The sequence below is a fragment of the Pyrus communis genome, chromosome 15 (assembly GCF_963583255.1).
Source record: "Pyrus communis chromosome 15, drPyrComm1.1, whole genome shotgun sequence".
NCBI lineage: Eukaryota > Viridiplantae > Streptophyta > Magnoliopsida > Rosales > Rosaceae > Pyrus > Pyrus communis.
This window is the reverse complement of record NC_084817.1, coordinates 2,893,787-2,912,925: the sequence shown is the minus strand read 5'-3', so window position 1 is coordinate 2,912,925 and position 19,139 is coordinate 2,893,787. Positions and strand designations below refer to the sequence as shown.

General features: G+C 38.2%; 1 protein-coding gene and 1 pseudogene across 1 annotated transcript; both read left to right on the top strand.

Moving 5' to 3' along the window:
* Positions 1–6,039: 6,039 nt before the first annotated feature.
* On the top strand, positions 6,040–8,125 carry LOC137718095 (aspartyl protease family protein At5g10770-like; annotated as a pseudogene).
* A 4,855-nt stretch (positions 8,126–12,980) lies between these two features.
* Positions 12,981–15,452, top strand: LOC137718419 (aspartyl protease family protein At5g10770-like). Its single transcript, XM_068457966.1, has 2 exons — positions 12,981–13,227; positions 13,979–15,452. Exons 1-2 carry the CDS (start codon positions 13,044–13,046, stop codon positions 15,280–15,282), a joined length of 1,488 nt encoding a protein of 495 aa, XP_068314067.1. The 5' UTR covers positions 12,981–13,043; the 3' UTR covers positions 15,283–15,452.
* The last annotated feature ends 3,687 nt before the right edge of the window (positions 15,453–19,139 follow it).

The following is a 19,139-nucleotide window of genomic DNA, read 5'->3' as shown; positions in this document are numbered from 1 at the left end:
AAATTTGGAAATTGGAAGTCTCAAATTTCGAGATTTTCTTTTCACTTGGAAATTCCAAATTTTTATGTTTATGAATCCAAACAAAAAAATTTGTGCATGTTAATGTATAAATTCTGACTTTTGTCTAAATTTTAAATTTATTTTCTTCATCCAAACAAAGAAAAGTGAAATTTGAACATAAAAAGAAAACTATGGTAGAACGTGACCTACATGTAGAGGCCAAGTTATTAAAATTGACAAAAAATAATTTGACGAAAATTGAAGTAAACCACTTTGGTAACAGTAATACTAAAAGATCATCTTCATGGGATGCAAGCAATAACGTTGCAACTAACTACAAAAACATCATTTTCTTTGAGGTATTTCATTTTACATATGAAGAAAAATATCGACGAATTAAATTAGAATTCGTTTAAAAGTGTTTTTAAAATGCTAAAAAGATTTTTTGGTGACATTATTTTTGGGTCCATGATTTCCTAGAGAAATTTAAGTGGTACCACATAACAGGGTTCCAAATACACCAAAAACTTACTCAAAATACTCACAAAATGGATATAACTGTGAATTTAAATGTAATAATACATGTTTTAACAGAGCCTTTATCTAAAAGGGTCCTCATTTTTTTATAGAAAGGAAAACTAGTTGTAAAGCTTATTATAGATCGTATTTCAACCATTCAAACCCCTTTTTATCTTTTTAGACGTTTGAATATATTTTTCAATTAAGAACAGGGCATCAGCGTAGAAAGTGGCCACGTTCTCAACTTAACCAACATAAAACCAAGACTCTCATGTTCAAATCTTAAGTCAAGACCAAGATCGAGTCAGCTCGATCCACTCCCGAGTCAAATCCAAAACATTTGTTAACTTGTATTAATTTTGGAAATTTATTAGAGTAAAAGCTCATCTCCCTCTTTTCTTTTCTTTTTTCTTTTGTTTTCAAGATGGCTCAACTTTATGTCTCTCCTTCTATTTTTCTTGTATTTTTATTTTTGCTTTCATGAGAATTAGATTTATGTCTCGCCCTTTTATTCTTTTATATTTTATTATTAGGATAAGGTTTATATCCTTGTACTTTTTTTTAAAGAAATGTTGATCACATAACAGTATATCGAATCAAAATTAACGACATATCAATCTAATACTGAAAAATAATCATTAAACATGGAAATTTTTGGGTCATACACAAAAATGACGTAGATTGTTTACATGTTAATACTTTTATGTGCTTATATGCGTGACACTTTCTTAAAGTAGTCCCAAAGTAAGCAATATATTTCGTAATTAAATTCAGACTTTTCTTGTTGCATTGAACAATTGTAAGAAATCTTAATCTTGGTAGAGATAAGTGGACGACTCATGACTTAGAAAGGGCATCCATATATGTGGAAGTTGGAACTACGCCTGAGGATATCCCAATGAAAATTCATATATATGATCAATGCACTGTGGAAATTTGACATGGGCTTTGGTTATATGCAAATTCCAAGTGCACTGAGATAATTAGTGCACTACTACTGTGTGCACTGGCTTGTCCATTGCCCTTGTAATTAACTCTCATTGTATTCATATACATAAAATTAGAAAGGAAGACTTTGGATGCGTATGAATATTTTCTGATCGAAGTTCTTGAAATTAATGTGACAATTTATTTCTATGAATGTTACTATATTTTTTAAATTAAAAATTGAAATTTATAGTTGTTTATATTAATGAGATTTTAAATAAAAAACCATAATTTGTGGGATTAAAAATATTAAAATATAAATTATACTATTGTGTGTGTGTGTGTGTAAACATGGGTACATTCATCTAAATTAATCAAAAAAATTATTGTACCAAAACATGGGTACATTCTTCAAAAATCACAAAAAAAAAAAAAAAAAAAAAAGATATTAGGCTTAATAACATTAGTAAATTTCTTCAATTACACTTGACATGGATACATTCTCAAAATCAAAGAAAAAAAAATGTACCTGTCACATCCCGGCCCGGGGTCCACCACACCCCGGGCCCACTCCACCACCGTAACACGATATTGTCCGCTTTGGGCCCCTACCACACCCTCACAGTTTTGTTTCTGGGAACTCACACGAGAACTTCCCAGTGGGTCACCCATCCTAGGAGTGCTCTCGTGCGCTACTCGCTTAACTTCGAAGTTCCGATGGAACCCGAAGCCAGTGAGCTCCCAAAAAGCCTCGTGCTAAGTAGAGATAGGAATATAAATATAAGGATCACTCCCCTAGGCGATGTGGGATGTCACAATCCACCCCCCTTGGGGGCCTGACGTCCTCGTCGGCACACACGCGGCCAGGGATTAGGCTCTGATACCAAATTGTCACATCCCAGCCCGGGCGGGACCACATCCCAGACCCGACTCCACCCTAGCACAATATTGTCCCCTTTGGGCCCCCAGCACACCTTCACAGTTTTGTTTCTAGGAACTCACACGAGAACTTCCCAGTGGGTCACCCATTATGGGAATGCTCTCGCGCGCTACTCGCTTAACTTTGAAGTTCCGATGGAACCTGAAGCCAGTGAGCTCCCAAAAAGCCTCGTGTTAGGTAGAGATAGGAATATACATATAAGGATCACTCCCCTAGGTGATGTGGGATGTCACAATCTACCCCCCTTGGGGACTCAACGTCCTCATCGGCACACGCGCGGCCAGGGATTAGGCTTTGATACCAAATTGTCACATCCCGGCCCGGGCGGGACCACATCTCGGGCCTGACTCCACCGTAGCACGATATTGTCTACTTTGGGCCCCCAGCACACCCTCACGGTTTTGTTTCTAGGAACTCACACGAGAACTTCCCAATGGGTCACCCATCATGGGAATGCTCTCGCGTGCTATTCACTTAACTTCGGAGTTCCGATGGAACCCGAAGCCAGTGAGCTCCTAAAAAAGCCTCGTGCTAGGTAGAGATAGGAATATACATATAAAGATCACTCATCTGGGGCCCATGCGCCCACCATACCCCGGGCTCGCTCCACCACCGTAGCACGATATTGTCCGCTTTGGGCCCCTACCATACCCTCACGGTTTTGTTTCTAGGAAATCACACGAGAACTTCCCAGTGGGTCACCCATCCTGGGAGTGCTCTCGTGCGCTACTCGCTTAACTTCGGAGTTCCGATGGAACCCGAAGCCAGTGAGCTCCCAAAAGGCCTCGTGCTAGGTAGAGATAGGAATATACATATAAGGATCACTCCCCTGGGCGATGTGGGATGTCACAGTACCACTTCCCGGGCCCGCTCCACCACAGTAGCACGATATTGTCCGTTTTGGGCCCCGACCACGCCCTCACGGTTTTGTTTCTGGGAACTCACACGAGAACTTCCCAGTAGGTCACCCATCATAGGAGTGTTCTCGCGCGCTACTCGCTTAACTTCGGAGTTCCCATGGAATCTGAAGCCGATGAGCTCCCAAAAAGCCTCGTGCTAAGTAGGGATTGGAATATACATATAAGGATCACTCCCCTAGACGATGTGGGATGTTACAATCCACCCCCCTTAGGGGCCCGACGTCCTCGTTGGCACACCACGGCCAGGGTTAGGCTCTGATACCAAATTATCACATCCCGGCTCAGGGTCCACCACATCCCGGGCCCGCTCCACCACCGTAGCACGATATTGTCCGCTTTGGGCCCCGACCACACCCTCACGATTTTGTTTCTGGGAACTCACACAAGAACTTCCCAGTGGGTCACCCATCATGGGAGTGCTCTAGTGTGCTACTCGCTTAACTTCGAAGTTCCGATGGAACCCGAAGTCAGTGAGCTCCCAACGTGCTAGGTAGAGATAGGAATATACATATAAGGATCACTCCCCTGGATGATGTGGGATGTCACAGTACCCATATAAGTTTAAAAGTGGATTAGAAAAAAATTGAATACATTTTATATATATATAAAAATAAAATAAAATAAAAAATAAAAAATAAAAAGAAGGAAAACTAATGAAAAGGGCTTGAAAACTTTGAGTTTTAATGATAAGGACAAAATAAAGGGTAAAGTGAATAGTACCAGGTTTGACTTTTTAGTGTAAAAATGTGGTTTTTCGTTAAAGTGAACAGTACCGTGGGTTTTTCGTTAAAACTCCCTAAAAAAAACGATACATTTTACACATAACAAATAGGAATATTTAAGAATGAGTACATTTTAAGATTAAAAAATTTTAAAAAAAATTACATGAATGGGTACATATAAGATTAAAAAAAAAAAAAAAAAAAAAGCTAATGGGTACAAACTTATTCTAATTTTTTATTTATTTTGGAATGTTTTGAATTGAAAATTAGTTAGGAGTTTAATAAAGGTGTGAGTATTAAAATTCTAAATCTATTATTAATTTTTATTTTAAAAATTTTTGTAACTGACATATAAATTCATTATTACATTAATGTGGGACAGGATCAAACTTTGAAAACTAATAAAGTTTCAGTCAAAGAACATTAATAACTAGGAACTGGATACTAATTTTTCCAATTAGAAAACCCTTTAATAATTTATATGTTTAACCAAATTGACGGTTTTGTACAATAAGGGAGTGCGTTGTGTATGGAGATTGATGTGCTTTGCTTGACTCTCAAATCCAAGGGTATTCAATATATACTTTAAGGTTTGATTAAAAAAAATATAAATAGACTTTAAAGAGTAAACAAGAGTCATCATGTATTGGATAAAAACTTTTTGTAACTTTTAAAAAGTCTATAAAAACCCTATGGTATTTAATTATAACTTTTTTGTGAGTTTACAAAAGTTAAGGTGTATTCAATTATTTTAAAGGATTTTAAATCGTTTTGGATTTTAATGGAGTTTGCTCTTTTATGGTAATTTTTTGTCATGAGAAATTCAACCTCTTCCCCACAGATTTTGATGAATTTTATTTTTACTAAATTTTTTTAGGATATACTTCACCACCCACTAAAATGCAATGACTATCATTATCACTACTTCTACCACCATGTCGGCACCACCACCTTACCATAACCATCTCCTCCATCCATCATCGCCATCAGCCTTATTGCCATGAAAGTTTATCACTTTAAAAACTCAACAGAAGTCCATGTAAATCTTAATACGCGCCCTAAGGTTCTTACGATATCTGTCAATTATGTACATACAATGACTAAATGACATATAATGTGATAGTTTTTATTAGATATGATATATATTTAAAGGGTGGAATCCTTTAACAAGAGGAATCCCTATTTTTTTTAAAATGGGGACACTTGACCGTTAGATTGGCTTTTAATGAAATTGTGTGGTTGAGATTGTGTTATCTGTGATTTAATCTCAACCATACAATTTCATTAAAGTCAATCCAACGGTCAAGAGGGTGTTCCCATTTTTTTAGAAAAATGGGATCCCTCTTGTTAAAAGGCTTGTTTAAAGGGTAATGCTAGAGAGACCAAATTTATAAACCAAATGATGTGGATGTTGATAATTGAATTATTACTTAAGTGTTAGTTAACGTGTTTAGTTTCTATTTGTGACACATTATTTAGTTTGCAAATTTAGTTTACAAATTTAATATCCCTAGCCTTTTCCATATGTAAATGGTGATTAAGAAAATAAATAGTTTCTTTAATCACATTGCGTGAACTCGAGTAGTACTATTATACTCCTTGAGGGAATGCAAGAAATTACCGAATTAATGTTAAGGTCGAGTGGGCCTTGATGGAAAGAAAACAAAGGGTTAGATTGGACCTGAAAGTGTTGAGGATGGAAAGAAACAAGGGGTTGTGGACCTGAACGTGTTGAGGACGTCCGTATGTATGGTATGTGGAGTCTAGGTTGAACTACTGTAACTCCACTCAACCAACAAAGTAAATTCCACAAACTATATCGTATGTAATTACCATTTGATCCACTACATGCTTATCATCAACAGCAAATTTAAACCGAGAGGAAATTATGTAAATTAACCCAAGATCCCCAGTAAATTGACATTCCTGTCTTCCCATCAGTATATAAGGAAGAGATCGTATGCTTACATTCACGGAGCAACATATTCTGGGTTTGTTATAACTTATATCTATGGGAACTCGCATTTCTAGATCATTGTTATTATTCCTTAGGTTTTTCATTGGTTTCTCTTCAATTCTATGCCTAATTCTCTGTTCGTTGGCTGAAGGAGAAAACAAAACTCACCTTCACTGTTGAAGTGGAATCTCTTCTACCAGCTGCAACCTGCAGTCCCTCTCCCAAAGGTCAATGCCATATAACTTAATTAAATTTCCAACCCTTTATATATTGTGCATACATACGTGTCTCTCTACCTATCCATATATTTATCCATGCTTGCATGTTGTCTCTTCAATCTTAATGCATCGCACTCTGCTTCGTTTTACACCTGCATTCATGGAGTAATTGGAATGGTGCATGAATATTACTCTTCCAGCTACAAATACACACACACACACACACACACACACACACATATATATATATATAGTGTGTGTGTAGAAGAGTAAAATTAACATATTTGCTTACATACTCTCAGGCGAGTCTCATATATAATCGTAATACTCACCTTTATTAGAGATTACGAGTTATGTCAAGTTTGTATGTTTAAATAGCATACTAAACATATATATTTCTATACAATATTATGGCTACAAGAAAAACTAGACTTCACGTCTCACATTTCTATATAAATTTATCTCATTGCGTGACTATTTCACCTACTTAAAGCTTGTTTACAGCTTAAGGATTTATATGAATATATAATTATATATATATACACACACGCATATATGAAAATAATTGTGAATCTGGATAACTGAACTCCTATATACATTCCAATTTAGGTCATAACAATATAACAAGGCATCAGTACTAAAAGTGGTACACAGGCATGGGCCATGCAATCAACTCCGCCTACGTAAACCAAAAAGCAGTACTACTGATCAGGATGAGGACCTCACACAAATCCTTGAGCAAGATGAAGCCTGAGTCGGCTCGATCCACTCCCGTTTCAACATTGGAAACAAAACCTACAGAATCCCTGAAGGACCACTCAAACAATCTGATGCCACCGTCATCCCCGCCCAGTCAGGCGACCTTAGTGGGCTATGGCGACTTCATGGTCAGCATGGGCTTGGGCTCGCCTAAGAAGGAACTCACGCTCTTATTCGGCACCGGCAGCGACATCACTTGGACACAATGCCAACCTTGTGTTCGGTCTTGTTACCCACAGAAAGACCCATCTTCGACCCCTCTCTCTCTACCAACATCTCCTGCAACTCTGCCGCCTGTTCTCAGCTCGCAGCCTCCGGTGTTGCTAGCAGTTGTTCCGCCTCCACCTGTGTTTACGGCGAACGGTTTGGAGACGGCTCCTTCACAGTCGGCTTCTGGGCCAAAGAGAAGCTAACTCTGACTTCAACAGACGTTTTTAACGGTTTTGTCTTCAGCTGCGGCCAGAACAACCGAGGCTTATTTAGGGGCATCGCCGGTTTACTCGGTCTCGGCCGAAGCAATATCTCCATAGTCGAACAAACCGCCGACAAATATAAACGGTTCTTCTCCTACTGCCTCCCATCCACTTCAAGCTCTACCGGTTACCTCAGCTTCGGCAAAGCTGGTGGCAAAGGTTCGAGAAAGACCGTCAAATTCACACCGCTGACCACATTATCTCAAGGTCCAGGGGTTTACGGCCTCAGACTGGTTGGCATCAACGTCGGCGGGCGTCAACTTTCTATTTCGGCTTCGGACTTTCGGGACCATTATCGACACAGGGATGGTGATCACGCGCCTCCCGGCCACGGCATACGCCGCACTGCGGGGAGCATTTCAGGCACCAATGAAGAGGTACCCGTCGGCTAACTCGACTTGCTGGACACGTGTTACGATTTCAGCGGATTCCAAACGATGTCGTATCCAAAGATAGGATTTGTGTTTGGCGGCGGGGTTACGGTGGACGTGGACGCTGCCGGGATATTTTTTTCAGCAGAGTGCTCCGCAGTTTTGCTTGGCTTTTGCAGGAAACAAGGATGATAGGGACATTGGGATTATTGGGAATGTTCAGCAGAAGAGGTTGCATGTGGGGTATGACGTTGCTAGGGGAAAGGTGGGATTTGCCCCCCTGCTGGATGCTCCTGATCGATTCAATGAACAATTATGAATGAGTAATGCTAGAGAAATCAAATTTTTTAAATTAAATTTGTAAATTAAATGATGTGATTGTAGATTACTGGATTATTAATTAAGTATCGATTAACATACTTATTTCTTATTGGTAATACATTATTTGGTTTGCAATTTAATTTAAAAAATTTGATCTACATAGCATTACTCATTATGAATTGATGATCCTTTATGGATATAATTGTAGTACACGTAAACAATGTGGGTAATACATACAAATGTCTAAAGAGTAAGTGTTTTAGGCTCCCTTTTGTTATTATTATTATTTTTATATAAAAAATCTGTTTCACTTTAAAGTTAAGAAATAAAAAATGTTAGATAAAAATAAAATATTATAATTAATTTTAAAATAATAACTTCCGGACAACAACTTTCAAAAGCAGCTTGTTAATTGTTTTTAAAAGTAACATGTATATTGCTTTTAAAAGCTACTTTTGTAAAAAAAGGGAACTAAATCTTTAATGAATATTGTTAATTCCTATAATAACCTTCATTAATTTTTTTAAATGACATAATTTATCATTCTACATATATTTTTTTTCCTTGGAGATCAAGGTGATGAACACCACCTACCACTACAACCACTAACCTTACACCACCGTTGTCATAACCATCACCATCGTTGTTACGTACAGCCACCTCCAACAATGCTGCAATCACAACAGCAATAACAGCAACCACTGGAAGTGGTGAGAGGAGACGAAGAGAGAGTAATGCCGGAAAGTGACGGCGAGTGATTCGTTCAAAGGAATGGAAGATATAGTCCGCGCGGTAATGGAATGGTAACAGCAGCATGCCACAACTCCAAGTCTAAATGAGGTGATAATGACTAGACCTCATTCCGCTATAATCATTCCATCTAGTATTCCAACGAGTGGTTTGGTCATGCCAGCCTCGGTGCCTACCAAAGATATGCTTATCCGCCGCAACGACAACCGAAATTGGGCAGTCAGTTCAATCTCCTATTATCTTCTGGCCATTATAGAACCGTCAGCCGGTTACTGTTGATGCAAACGGACTACAAAATGCAGAGCACACTCAAGCCATAATTCGATCGACCATAATTTCAGCAGACCTAAATCAAATCACTAGTGTAGTTCTAAGGAAAGATGATACAATGTCTGTCTACCTCATGGTTCATCTTTGGCAAAGGTGCCTTGATTTAGGCAAGCTTTGGAGTTGTTTCTCAATATTTACGGGTAGACGAACGACATTGAGGTTCTTAATAATATCGTCAGAGTTTGGCAATATTCAACCTCTTAAGGATTGGAGTTCCATCCATCTGTGTAAGATTGTATGTTCTTTTGCCTCTTACTCTAAGGACCATGTATAGACCTTCCCAGTTTGTCCTGAGCTTGCCCTCTGCAGGTACTTTGGTGTTCCCGAAGACTTCCCTTAAAACAAGGTATCCACTTTGAAAGTTTCGAGGTTTAACTCCTTTTGTTGCAGTATGACCGAATTTGTTGTTGATAGGCTGCAAGCGGACTTGGGAGCATTCCCTGTGCTCTTCCGCAAAGTCGAGTTCGAACTAGAGAATTCCGACATTTTTCAATTCAGTTCGTTCTTTAGTATACAAGTTTGACATTGTTGTGACTTGGACTAGGATCATAGCTTCAATTCCATAAGCCATGGAAAACAGAGTTTCTCCTGTTGCTTTCCAAACAGGAGTGCGATACGCATATAGACCTCCGGGTAAAACTTCTGGCCATTTGCGCTTCTTTTGCTCAAGTGTTTACTTCAAGCGTTGAGTGATCGTTTAGTTTGAAGCTTCTGTTTAAGTGTGAGGGTTGATTCCGAATTTTTCGTACTAGTCTGTGACCTTGGAGCTGGTTAATTGCAGACCATTGTCGGTGAGAATGGTATGTGGAGTGCCGAATCGGCAAATGATATTTTTCTTGACAAAAGCTTTGACCACCGCATCAGTAATCCGAGAGACTCTGCTTTAATCCACTTGGAGAAGTAGTACGTTGCTACTTGCTACTATAAGATATTCTTTGTCTCCTTTGGCCTTCCTGGGCGGAGCAACGAGATCTATACCCCACTTCATGAAGAGCCATGCCTCAGTGTGGTTGTTGAGTTATTCTGCATGCTCATGATTCATTGATTTGATGCATATCTTTGATATTTGAGGATAATAGTTAGTTATTAATTGAGGATAATAAGTGAGAATCAAATTCGCATCAAGGTGCATGTATAATTCTTTTCTGTTACCGTAATAGAGGTGGGTTCGATTTCATTCGGTTCTATTTTTTTACCAAAACCAAAAACCAAACCGAATTTCCTGTTCAATTCGATTTGCTTTTCGTTCGGTTATTTTCGATTCGGTTTTGGTTTCGGTTTCGGTTCAATTTTTTATTTTTATTTTTGTTCTTTTAACATTCTGTTTGGGCCCAAAATATTATTGGTAGGCCGAGCGGCAGGATGTGCTAGGCCCAAGGTGATGATAAATACTATGGGCCGAATAATAAATCCCGGGCAAGCTGGCAGGGTCGGCCAAATCCTATCCCAAGTAGTCCGGATGAGTAGGAAAGGTCGAGGAAGTCCTAGTACGACCAGGATTCTCGACCGGCAAGGAATGGAGTCCCGAAAAGAAGGAAAATTCAGAATCCCAGTAGGAGTGGGTTTGTTCGAGTTAGAGGCAAAATGGGACAAGGACTCCCAATCCAAATCAGAATTGGTTTCAAGGAATGGGGCACTATAAATACAAGAGATCATGCAACAGAAAAGGACCTTCAAATCAGCATACAATTGCCCTGCGCAAAACCTCTCAAACACCTTGAGATTTTTCCTTTTCTTTTCCTGCCGACACACCTTCAGTTTGGATAAACAGCACTGCTGCCGCAGAATCAGCCGACCAAGAAGCACCTTCAGTTTGGATAAACAGCACTGCGTCGAGGTCGACCGGTTACCTATCTAAGTCTCGGTCGAGAAGGGTTTTCGAACCTTTGTTGGCAGAGGTCACCTTGCTAGCCTTCTCGGCATAGTCAGGTGTTACGAGTTGCTTTACTCGGCGTACTGGACGCCGAGCGGTTTTATGATTGGATACTCGCAAGTGAGCTTCAGGGTTCGGCATTCCGACGGCCGAACTACGTTCACCATCAAGACATACATCACGTTCGAGTACCTGTGCCCATATAGTTTGGTCTCAATTCGACGTGCTTATACTCTTACGAATATAATCACAGTGACCGAATCGGGCTCCGACGATTTGTGAACTCCGCAGAATTAGCAGCCTTGTCTTCAGGCTGTAGAACCCAGAGACCGAGAGCATTCCTTCCTCGGTCGCAATCGCAAGATAGAGAAGTCAACGACGCACCCAAAGCGACATCAACAAATTTTACTCCTCGGCCGAGCTCGGCCGACGAGTTGGCACGCCCCGCATTCAACCGAAGGACGTAGTTAGCTTATTAGTTACTCGGCCTGCGCGCCACGTAGGTTTTGTAATTTTTAGAGTCAACACATTCACAAGAAGTTCATTGCTGAGTGACGGAGCAATCAACGGATTCATATGTACCAAAATGACAATGAATGGAATTTTGCTCTGTGACATTCACACCTGTTATAATAAGTCCAATCAAATTAAAAAAAAAAATTATCATATACATTATAGGATCTGAAATCTAACTGAAACAGATTAATATTCTGCAAAAACAGTAGAATCTGATGAATCACAGATGAGATAAAGTTGCAATTCCCCACCATACCTACCACAACTTTTCACCCATGCAAATCCCCTAGCCCTTCTTTGAACAAATTCACAAGAATCACACAGAAGGTGTTGACTAAGAATTTGCAGAACGGGAGAGAAAAGGAATAGGTCCAATAGGCGAGAAATTTTTCATTGTGACCGGTACACGAGGATACACCACGTGTTTTTATATAAGTAGTAGGAAATTTTACGTTTTAAGTTATTAATTTTTTAACACACTTATCTCACCATTTATATAATGACACATAATGTACCATCCCGTATACTGATCATAGGATTTCCTTTTAGGTAATGGACAATTATAATATTGATATGTTTTCGGCTTGAAGTTGGGCTTCTGTAAATTGTGCTGAAACTAACTAATGTTTGGAATTGGGCTTCGAAGATGTTAACATATAATTTAATTTAAATAAAAAAAATACTAATTTATAATTTATTCGGTTCGGTTCGATTTTATACTTTTGGTTTAATTTTTTTCGGTTACTGGTCAGTTTTCAGTCCTTTTTTTTTTTATTTTCGATTTTTCCAACCCACCCCTACGCAATAAAGCATCATCTGCGACTTCTATTAATATTAAAAATTAGTTGAAATGATGAATGAGTGCTAATTTAGCACTTTAAAATTTTCATTATGCACTACAAATATTCTCTTATTATTATTTATATATATATATATATATATTTTTTTTTTTTGGGTAGAGATGATACATATTTAAACTATGATTAAGAAAACTAGTGGTGTGGGCAGGTCTAGGTTGATAGGTAGGAGTAATTTAGATTTATTGTTTGAAACTCTTCAATGTAGCAAAAATTTTAATTAAAAAATAAACAATTTCAATTATAAGATTTGTTTAACGAGATTTCTTAATCACAATCGGATGAACTCGAGTAATATTCTCTAATATTCCTTTGAGGAATGCAACGAAGTATTATAGTTGACTTGAACGTGTTGAGAACGTTGGTGTATATGGGGTCTCTATGGACTTTGACGAGTAGACTGGTGGTGAGTAATTACCAATTGGTCAAGCTATGTATTTTTCAACAGAAAAATAATTAAACCCGACAACACAGGCGCAATCCCTGCATGTCTTCCAAATTTCCAATTAGTATATAAGGTTGAGATCGTATGCTTACAGGAGCAACATAATCTAGAGGAAATAGCAAGAAGACTTGCTAATCTGCTATCCATGGCAACTCCCATTTCTAGCTCCTCCTCCTTCCTTAGATTTTCCATTGGTTTATCAGCATTTCTATGCCTAATTCTCTGCTCTTTGGCAGTAAGAGATACAAAAACCAACCTCCCTTCACGTACTTACACAGTTGAAGTCATCTCTCTTCTACCAGCAAACACCTGCAGACCCTCCACCAATGGTTGATCCCATATCTCTCTCTAGCTAACTCCTCTATCCATGCACATATGTTGTCTTTTCCATCTCAATGGAGCGTATTCTACTTGCTTTATATATGGATCATTGCATGCATGGTGTTGAATGAGTGCTAAGTGCATGGAAATATTTTAATAGAAAAATTAGATTAAATCCTTCATTTTTCTATTCCATCGATTGAAATCTTATTTTATTTTAATTTTTTATCAAGTTTTTATTTTTATTTTTATCCATGTCGGTATTTTAGTAATGAAATATTTACACGTCAACATATTTAAGTTTAATTTTTCAAATAAATCTATTTAGTGTAAAAAATGTTACATTTGGCATGTTTATATTTATGGGTAAAATTTGTATCATATATTTCTATTTTTAATTTTATACGCATTCCGTCATGTATTTTAACGATCTGAACTGTGCATCTTTTAGTGAAATAAAAAAAAAACCTAAATCGTTAATCCAACGGTCATATGATTTCAAATCTGGGTCATTTTTTGTAGACAAAATATTTGAGGGAAAACTTAAAAGATAAACGGTTTAGATCGATGAAATATATTACGAAGGGGATCCATAAAAAAACATTTGTAAAAACAGCTTGTGTCACCATCATGTTCCCATATATACATATTGTATTTCATAAAAGTAATTGGGATTACATAAGTATGTAAATAATATCATTTGTTAAAAAAAAAAAAAAAATTGTATGTAATAACAAACCTATACATTTTTCAATTCAGGTCATGACAATAAGGCGGCATCCGTACTGAAAGTGATCCACAAACATGGCCCATGCAACGAAGTCCACCAACTCAAATCAAACAGTAATCCTTCCGATCAAGATGAATATCACATACAAATCCTCAAGCAAGACGAAGCCCGAGTCCACTCAATTCACTCCCATTTCAACGACCCAAAAAATTACAAAATCCCCGACCCACTTGCACAATCCGATGCCACCGTGATTCCTGCCCAGTCCGGCAGCGTACTTGGTTCTGGAAACTACATCGTCAGTGTCGGCTTGGGCTCGCCCCAGAAGCAACTCTCGCTTGTCTTCGACACCGGCAGCGGTCTCACTTGGACACAGTGCCGACCATGTGCTGGATCTTGTTACCAACAGAAAGATCCCATCTTCGACCCTTCTCTCTCTACCTCTTACTCCAACATCTCCTGCAACTCCGCCGCGTGTTCTCAACTTGCAGCCTCCGGTGTCGCTAGCAATTGTTCCGGCTCCACCTGTATTTACGGCCAAGGGTATAGAGACCGCTCCTTCACAGTCGGCTTCCTTGCCAGCGAGAAGTTAACTTTGACTTCAACAGATGTTTTTACTGGTTTTGTCTTCGGCTGCGGCCAGAATAACCAAGGCTTATTTAGGGGCATCGCCGGTTTGATCGGTCTCGATCGAAGCAAGATCTCCCTTGTTGAACAAACCGCTCAGAAGTACAACAGATTCTTCTCCTACTGCCTCCCCTCCACTTCAAGCTCCACCGGTTACCTCAGCTTAGGCAACTCCGACAACGGACGTTCAGGTAACGCCGTCAAGTTCACGCCGCTCACCACATTATCTCAAGACACGTCGTATTACAGCCTCGGACTGGTCGGCATCAACATCGGTGGGAGTCAACTGCCAATTTCGGCTTCAGTATTTTCGACTTCGGGGACAATCATTGACTCGGGGACGGTCATCACGCGCCTCCCAGCCACAGCGTACACAGCGCTGCGGGACGCATTTCGAGAAGCGATGAAGAGGTACCCAACTGCTAAGTCGAATTCTTCCCTGCTGGACACGTGTTACGACTTCAGTGGATTCAAAACGATAACCCTTCCAACGATAGGGTTTGTGTTTGGCAATGGGGTTACGGTAGACGTGGACGCAACAGGAATATTAGTCCAGCAGAGTGCTTCGCAGTTTTGCTTGGCGTTTGCCGGAAACAAAGATGATAGGAGTGTCGGGATTATTGGGAACGTTCAACAGAAGAGGTTGCAGGTAGTGTATGACGTCGCTGGTGGAAAGGTTGGATTTGCACCTGCTGGTTGCCAATGATTTATTGTTGAAGTTGTTGGGATTTCCTAGTTGATAGGGTTCCTTGTTTTTATGGTTTTATTCCAGGTCGTGCTAATAACCCTCCTATACTTGAGCGACAAGTTTGTTTTCTGTTTATGATTTAGTCACTTACCACGATTTTACAGGACGTAAAATCGTGGGCCATAATTACTATTTCAATTCAATAAGAATTCTCCCAGCCTACAAGCGTAATCGTACTTTGCACTTACAAAGCTCTTTGATTTCCTTTTTTGGTTCTACATTTATTAGGAGAACCATTGCTAATTAAAGATCACCAACAGATACAATCGTAATACTTATACACATAAACAAAGTGGATAGGTTATGTGTTAGTAATACAGCTAGTTAATTAAAAATAAATATTGGTTTCACAACCAAAAAAAAGTATTAAGTAATGTTTCGTATGTACGTCGAGAATAATTTTGAGGTGTATTCGGAATATTGTCATGTGTTTAGAGCTTGAGTAAGTATAAGTAGATTGTCTGCCCTCCCCATTTCCATACTCTCACATGCCCTCCTGTTTGTGTGGTCACGGTTAAGCCACATCAACATTTTATATTCCTATTACTTTTTGTTTTATTATTTCTATAAAAAATTAATATAAAATGTTGACGTGGCTTAACCGTGACCACACATCACAGGAGGGCGTAAGAAGAGTATGAAAATGGGAGGGCAGACAATCCACCTCCCTCACCCTTTTCCAAGTTGAAAATTTAGTGTGTGTGTGTGTGTATTAATCCTGTTGAAATATTAACAAAATTCTAGTTGAGTTATTAAGTTTTCATGCCCCTTCTTTGTTTGCTTACTCCTAATCTCATGTTTATATTCATATTGAGTTGCGTACTTTTGTTAACATGTATGAGTATTAAATTATCAATGCAACAAGTAAAGAGAAAAATAGAGAAGAAGACAAAATTAGCTTTATTTTTTTATGAAAATGGGGTTAAATTTTTAAAGGTGTGGTCTCACTTACAGTACAAGAAAACTGCCTTTTAATGAGGTAAAACTTATGTCGTTTAGAACATAAACGTCATCAAAGGGATCTGACCCATGACGTTTTTTAAACTACATGTCATGGGAGAGAGTGAGATCGTTTGGAAAATTTAAAATAAAAATAAAAAATAAAAAATAAAAAATAAAAAAAACTTCATGGTTAAGATCCTTTAATGACGTTTTTGTTCTCAACGCCATAAATTTTAAGGAAGTACTAGGAAGACTAAATTTATCGACTAAATTTGCAAACTAAATAATTTGTTACCAATAGAAACGAGCATGTTTAACTTTTAAGTAATAATTCAATCATCAACTTCTATGTCATTTATTTTATAAAATTTTGTCCACAAATTTAGTCTGACTAGGATTTCCCTTAAATTTGTATAATAGGGACATCCTTATTATACAAATAGATAAGAAACAGAATTTCAATCGTCCCTCCAATTGTATAATGACATGTGATGTTCACTGCAGTATTATGGACACTAAGCAATCTCTCCTTTTGGCCTACTGGCACCAACTATATCTAAACATTTTAAAACCAATTATTTGACACATAATACGTATAGCGTACAACATGAGGTTCAAAGTGATTCCTAGTACGATGTTTAGAGTATGAGTCGTTGCCCTAAATATTATGATTTTGTAATCGAGGTGATGATTTAATTAGTATTGACTTGTAAAAGGGACATCTAAATGTGCAACTAGGAAATAAGCGTACGTACTACGTAGTTTCTAGCTTGGAAAATCTGCCTATATCTGCAATATAATACAAATATTGGTTTGATTTTTCTTATGGGTTTGAATTTTTTGGGTTGTTTGAACTGATAAGACAGACCTAATTAAACTCTTTTAGCAATTAGCATAACACAACGACTTAAATATCAAAGTTAGAGTGGACCGCCATTGACCTGCTAATTACTACTTGAATCAAAATTCACGATTCCATATTCCCGCAGGTCCAGCATGCATGGACGTCCTACGCTGACATCATTATGTAGTAAGCACTATAATAGCAGCACTAGCAAACCATGTCAAATAGTTATAATATGACATGGATCAATGACAAATTTATGTATATATATTATTAATAATTATAACACGTATTATCACATGAATTCTAAATTGTTAACATGACGTGGCGTATTTATTATCTCACTCAAAAATTTGAACCATTGATTACCTTTACCATTATTAACTTCCCTTTTGCACCACATTCAATTATTGTATGAATGAATGTGTGATTCATATATATTTATAACCAACCAAGGTATGAAAAAGTTATTTGAAACTAGTATTCATGGATAAGTAACAGTAATTATCATGAATAATACGTCTTCCTTTATAAAAGGTAAATTTATTGCTAACAGCACACCAAATTACAAAGAAAAGAGGTCCAGTTAAAATAAATAAAAACAAATAAAACAAATAAAAAAAAGGAAAAAAGGATATGGACCGCCAAAACAAAGTTTTGAGCCCAGAACAGAAAAACCAAACTAAGAACCCTACAATCCTGCTTGAACTGCTGTCGCGGAACAGAATTCCAAACAGCCAACCAAATCCGCAAAAATGATGGAAAAGACGACTCCAACAACCTCCACAAAGCACCATGTAGATCAAAACAACAACCACAAATCAAAGAAAGCTAGTGAAAGATGACCCACCAACAACAAGGTCACCGGGGGCAACAAAGCCACCGAGGACAAATTCATGGGAGGTAGCGGTGTGAACACCCGAGTAGGAGCAAAACGTATTTTTTGATCCATGGGAGGTGGTGGTGTGAACAAAGGGATTGGCATATTGAATAAGTAGTGGCTAAGGGGGATCCTAGGTTTTATTTGTTCTAGGCTTTTTTACTAAAATGTTTCATGAAATTGACAAAACTCTTCACTTTGTTTTCTGATAATGAAAATCAATAAAAGTAGTCTCCAACTTTGTCCACCGTAAATCTTTTGATCATTCTTTGAAAAATATGTCAATATCCTCGTTAAGTGAAGTGGTTAGTTTGACAAAAATCCTCTTAAAAAGGTATGCACTTCCCGAGAGAATTGCGTCAAAACGCGATGAAGGAGAGTGACTGAAGATCCGCAAATATGCGGGGTCGAGGAAACCCGGAGCCAGCTGGGAAGGGTAGGAGAATGAAGGAATAAAACCATGGATGTGGAGGATGGGAAAGGGGAATTGAAATTGATGGCTTAAGTTTTGAAATTGATGACAGAGGTTTGAAAATTGATTCACTAATTCAGGTCACAACAAGAAGACACATGCATCAGAACTAGTGGTGCACATGCATGGCCATTGCCACGAACCCAACCAACACAAAACCAAAACGGCTACAGATCATCAGGAATGTTACACACAATTCTTCGAGGAAGACCAAGCAAGAGTCAAAAGTCGTTCATTTTTACCAAAAACGCAGCTGGTCAACAAAACTCAAACTTTGCACCTCCCCTTGTACACGACGAGGCAAAAGTGGTTCATTTTTACCTTTTTGTCACTCGTAAATGTCTCGGAAGGGCAAAGAGAAAATAAAAAGATGAAGGAAAAAGAAAAGAAGGAAAATGCCGATGAATTAGGTGGGTCAAGCTCCCTCTAATGCCTAAGCCAGCACTCCATCATACTTTAGAGCAATTTCACCCCTAAAGACTTTGCACCAGCACCCAGCTCATTTATCCACTCAAGTAAACAGTAATAGACCCTAATGAACAGTAATAGGCCAAAGCATCTCCATCCCTAACAAAAAATAGCCTAGTCAATTTTATTAAAATATTATTAATTTTTATTATAAAATAATAATTTGGTGTTTTAATTTTTGTCTTCATCTGACACCCCCTCCCGTCTTC

Excerpts from the sequence above, each read along its gene's own strand:
- LOC137718419 (XM_068457966.1), top strand. The coding sequence starts at position 13,044 with ATGGCAACTCCCATTTCTAGCTCCTCCTCCTTCCTTAGATTTTCCATT. Across the intron at positions 13,228-13,978 it reads CTGCAGACCCTCCACCAATG|GTCATGACAATAAGGCGGCA; the intron begins GTTGATCCCATA and ends TTTTCAATTCAG.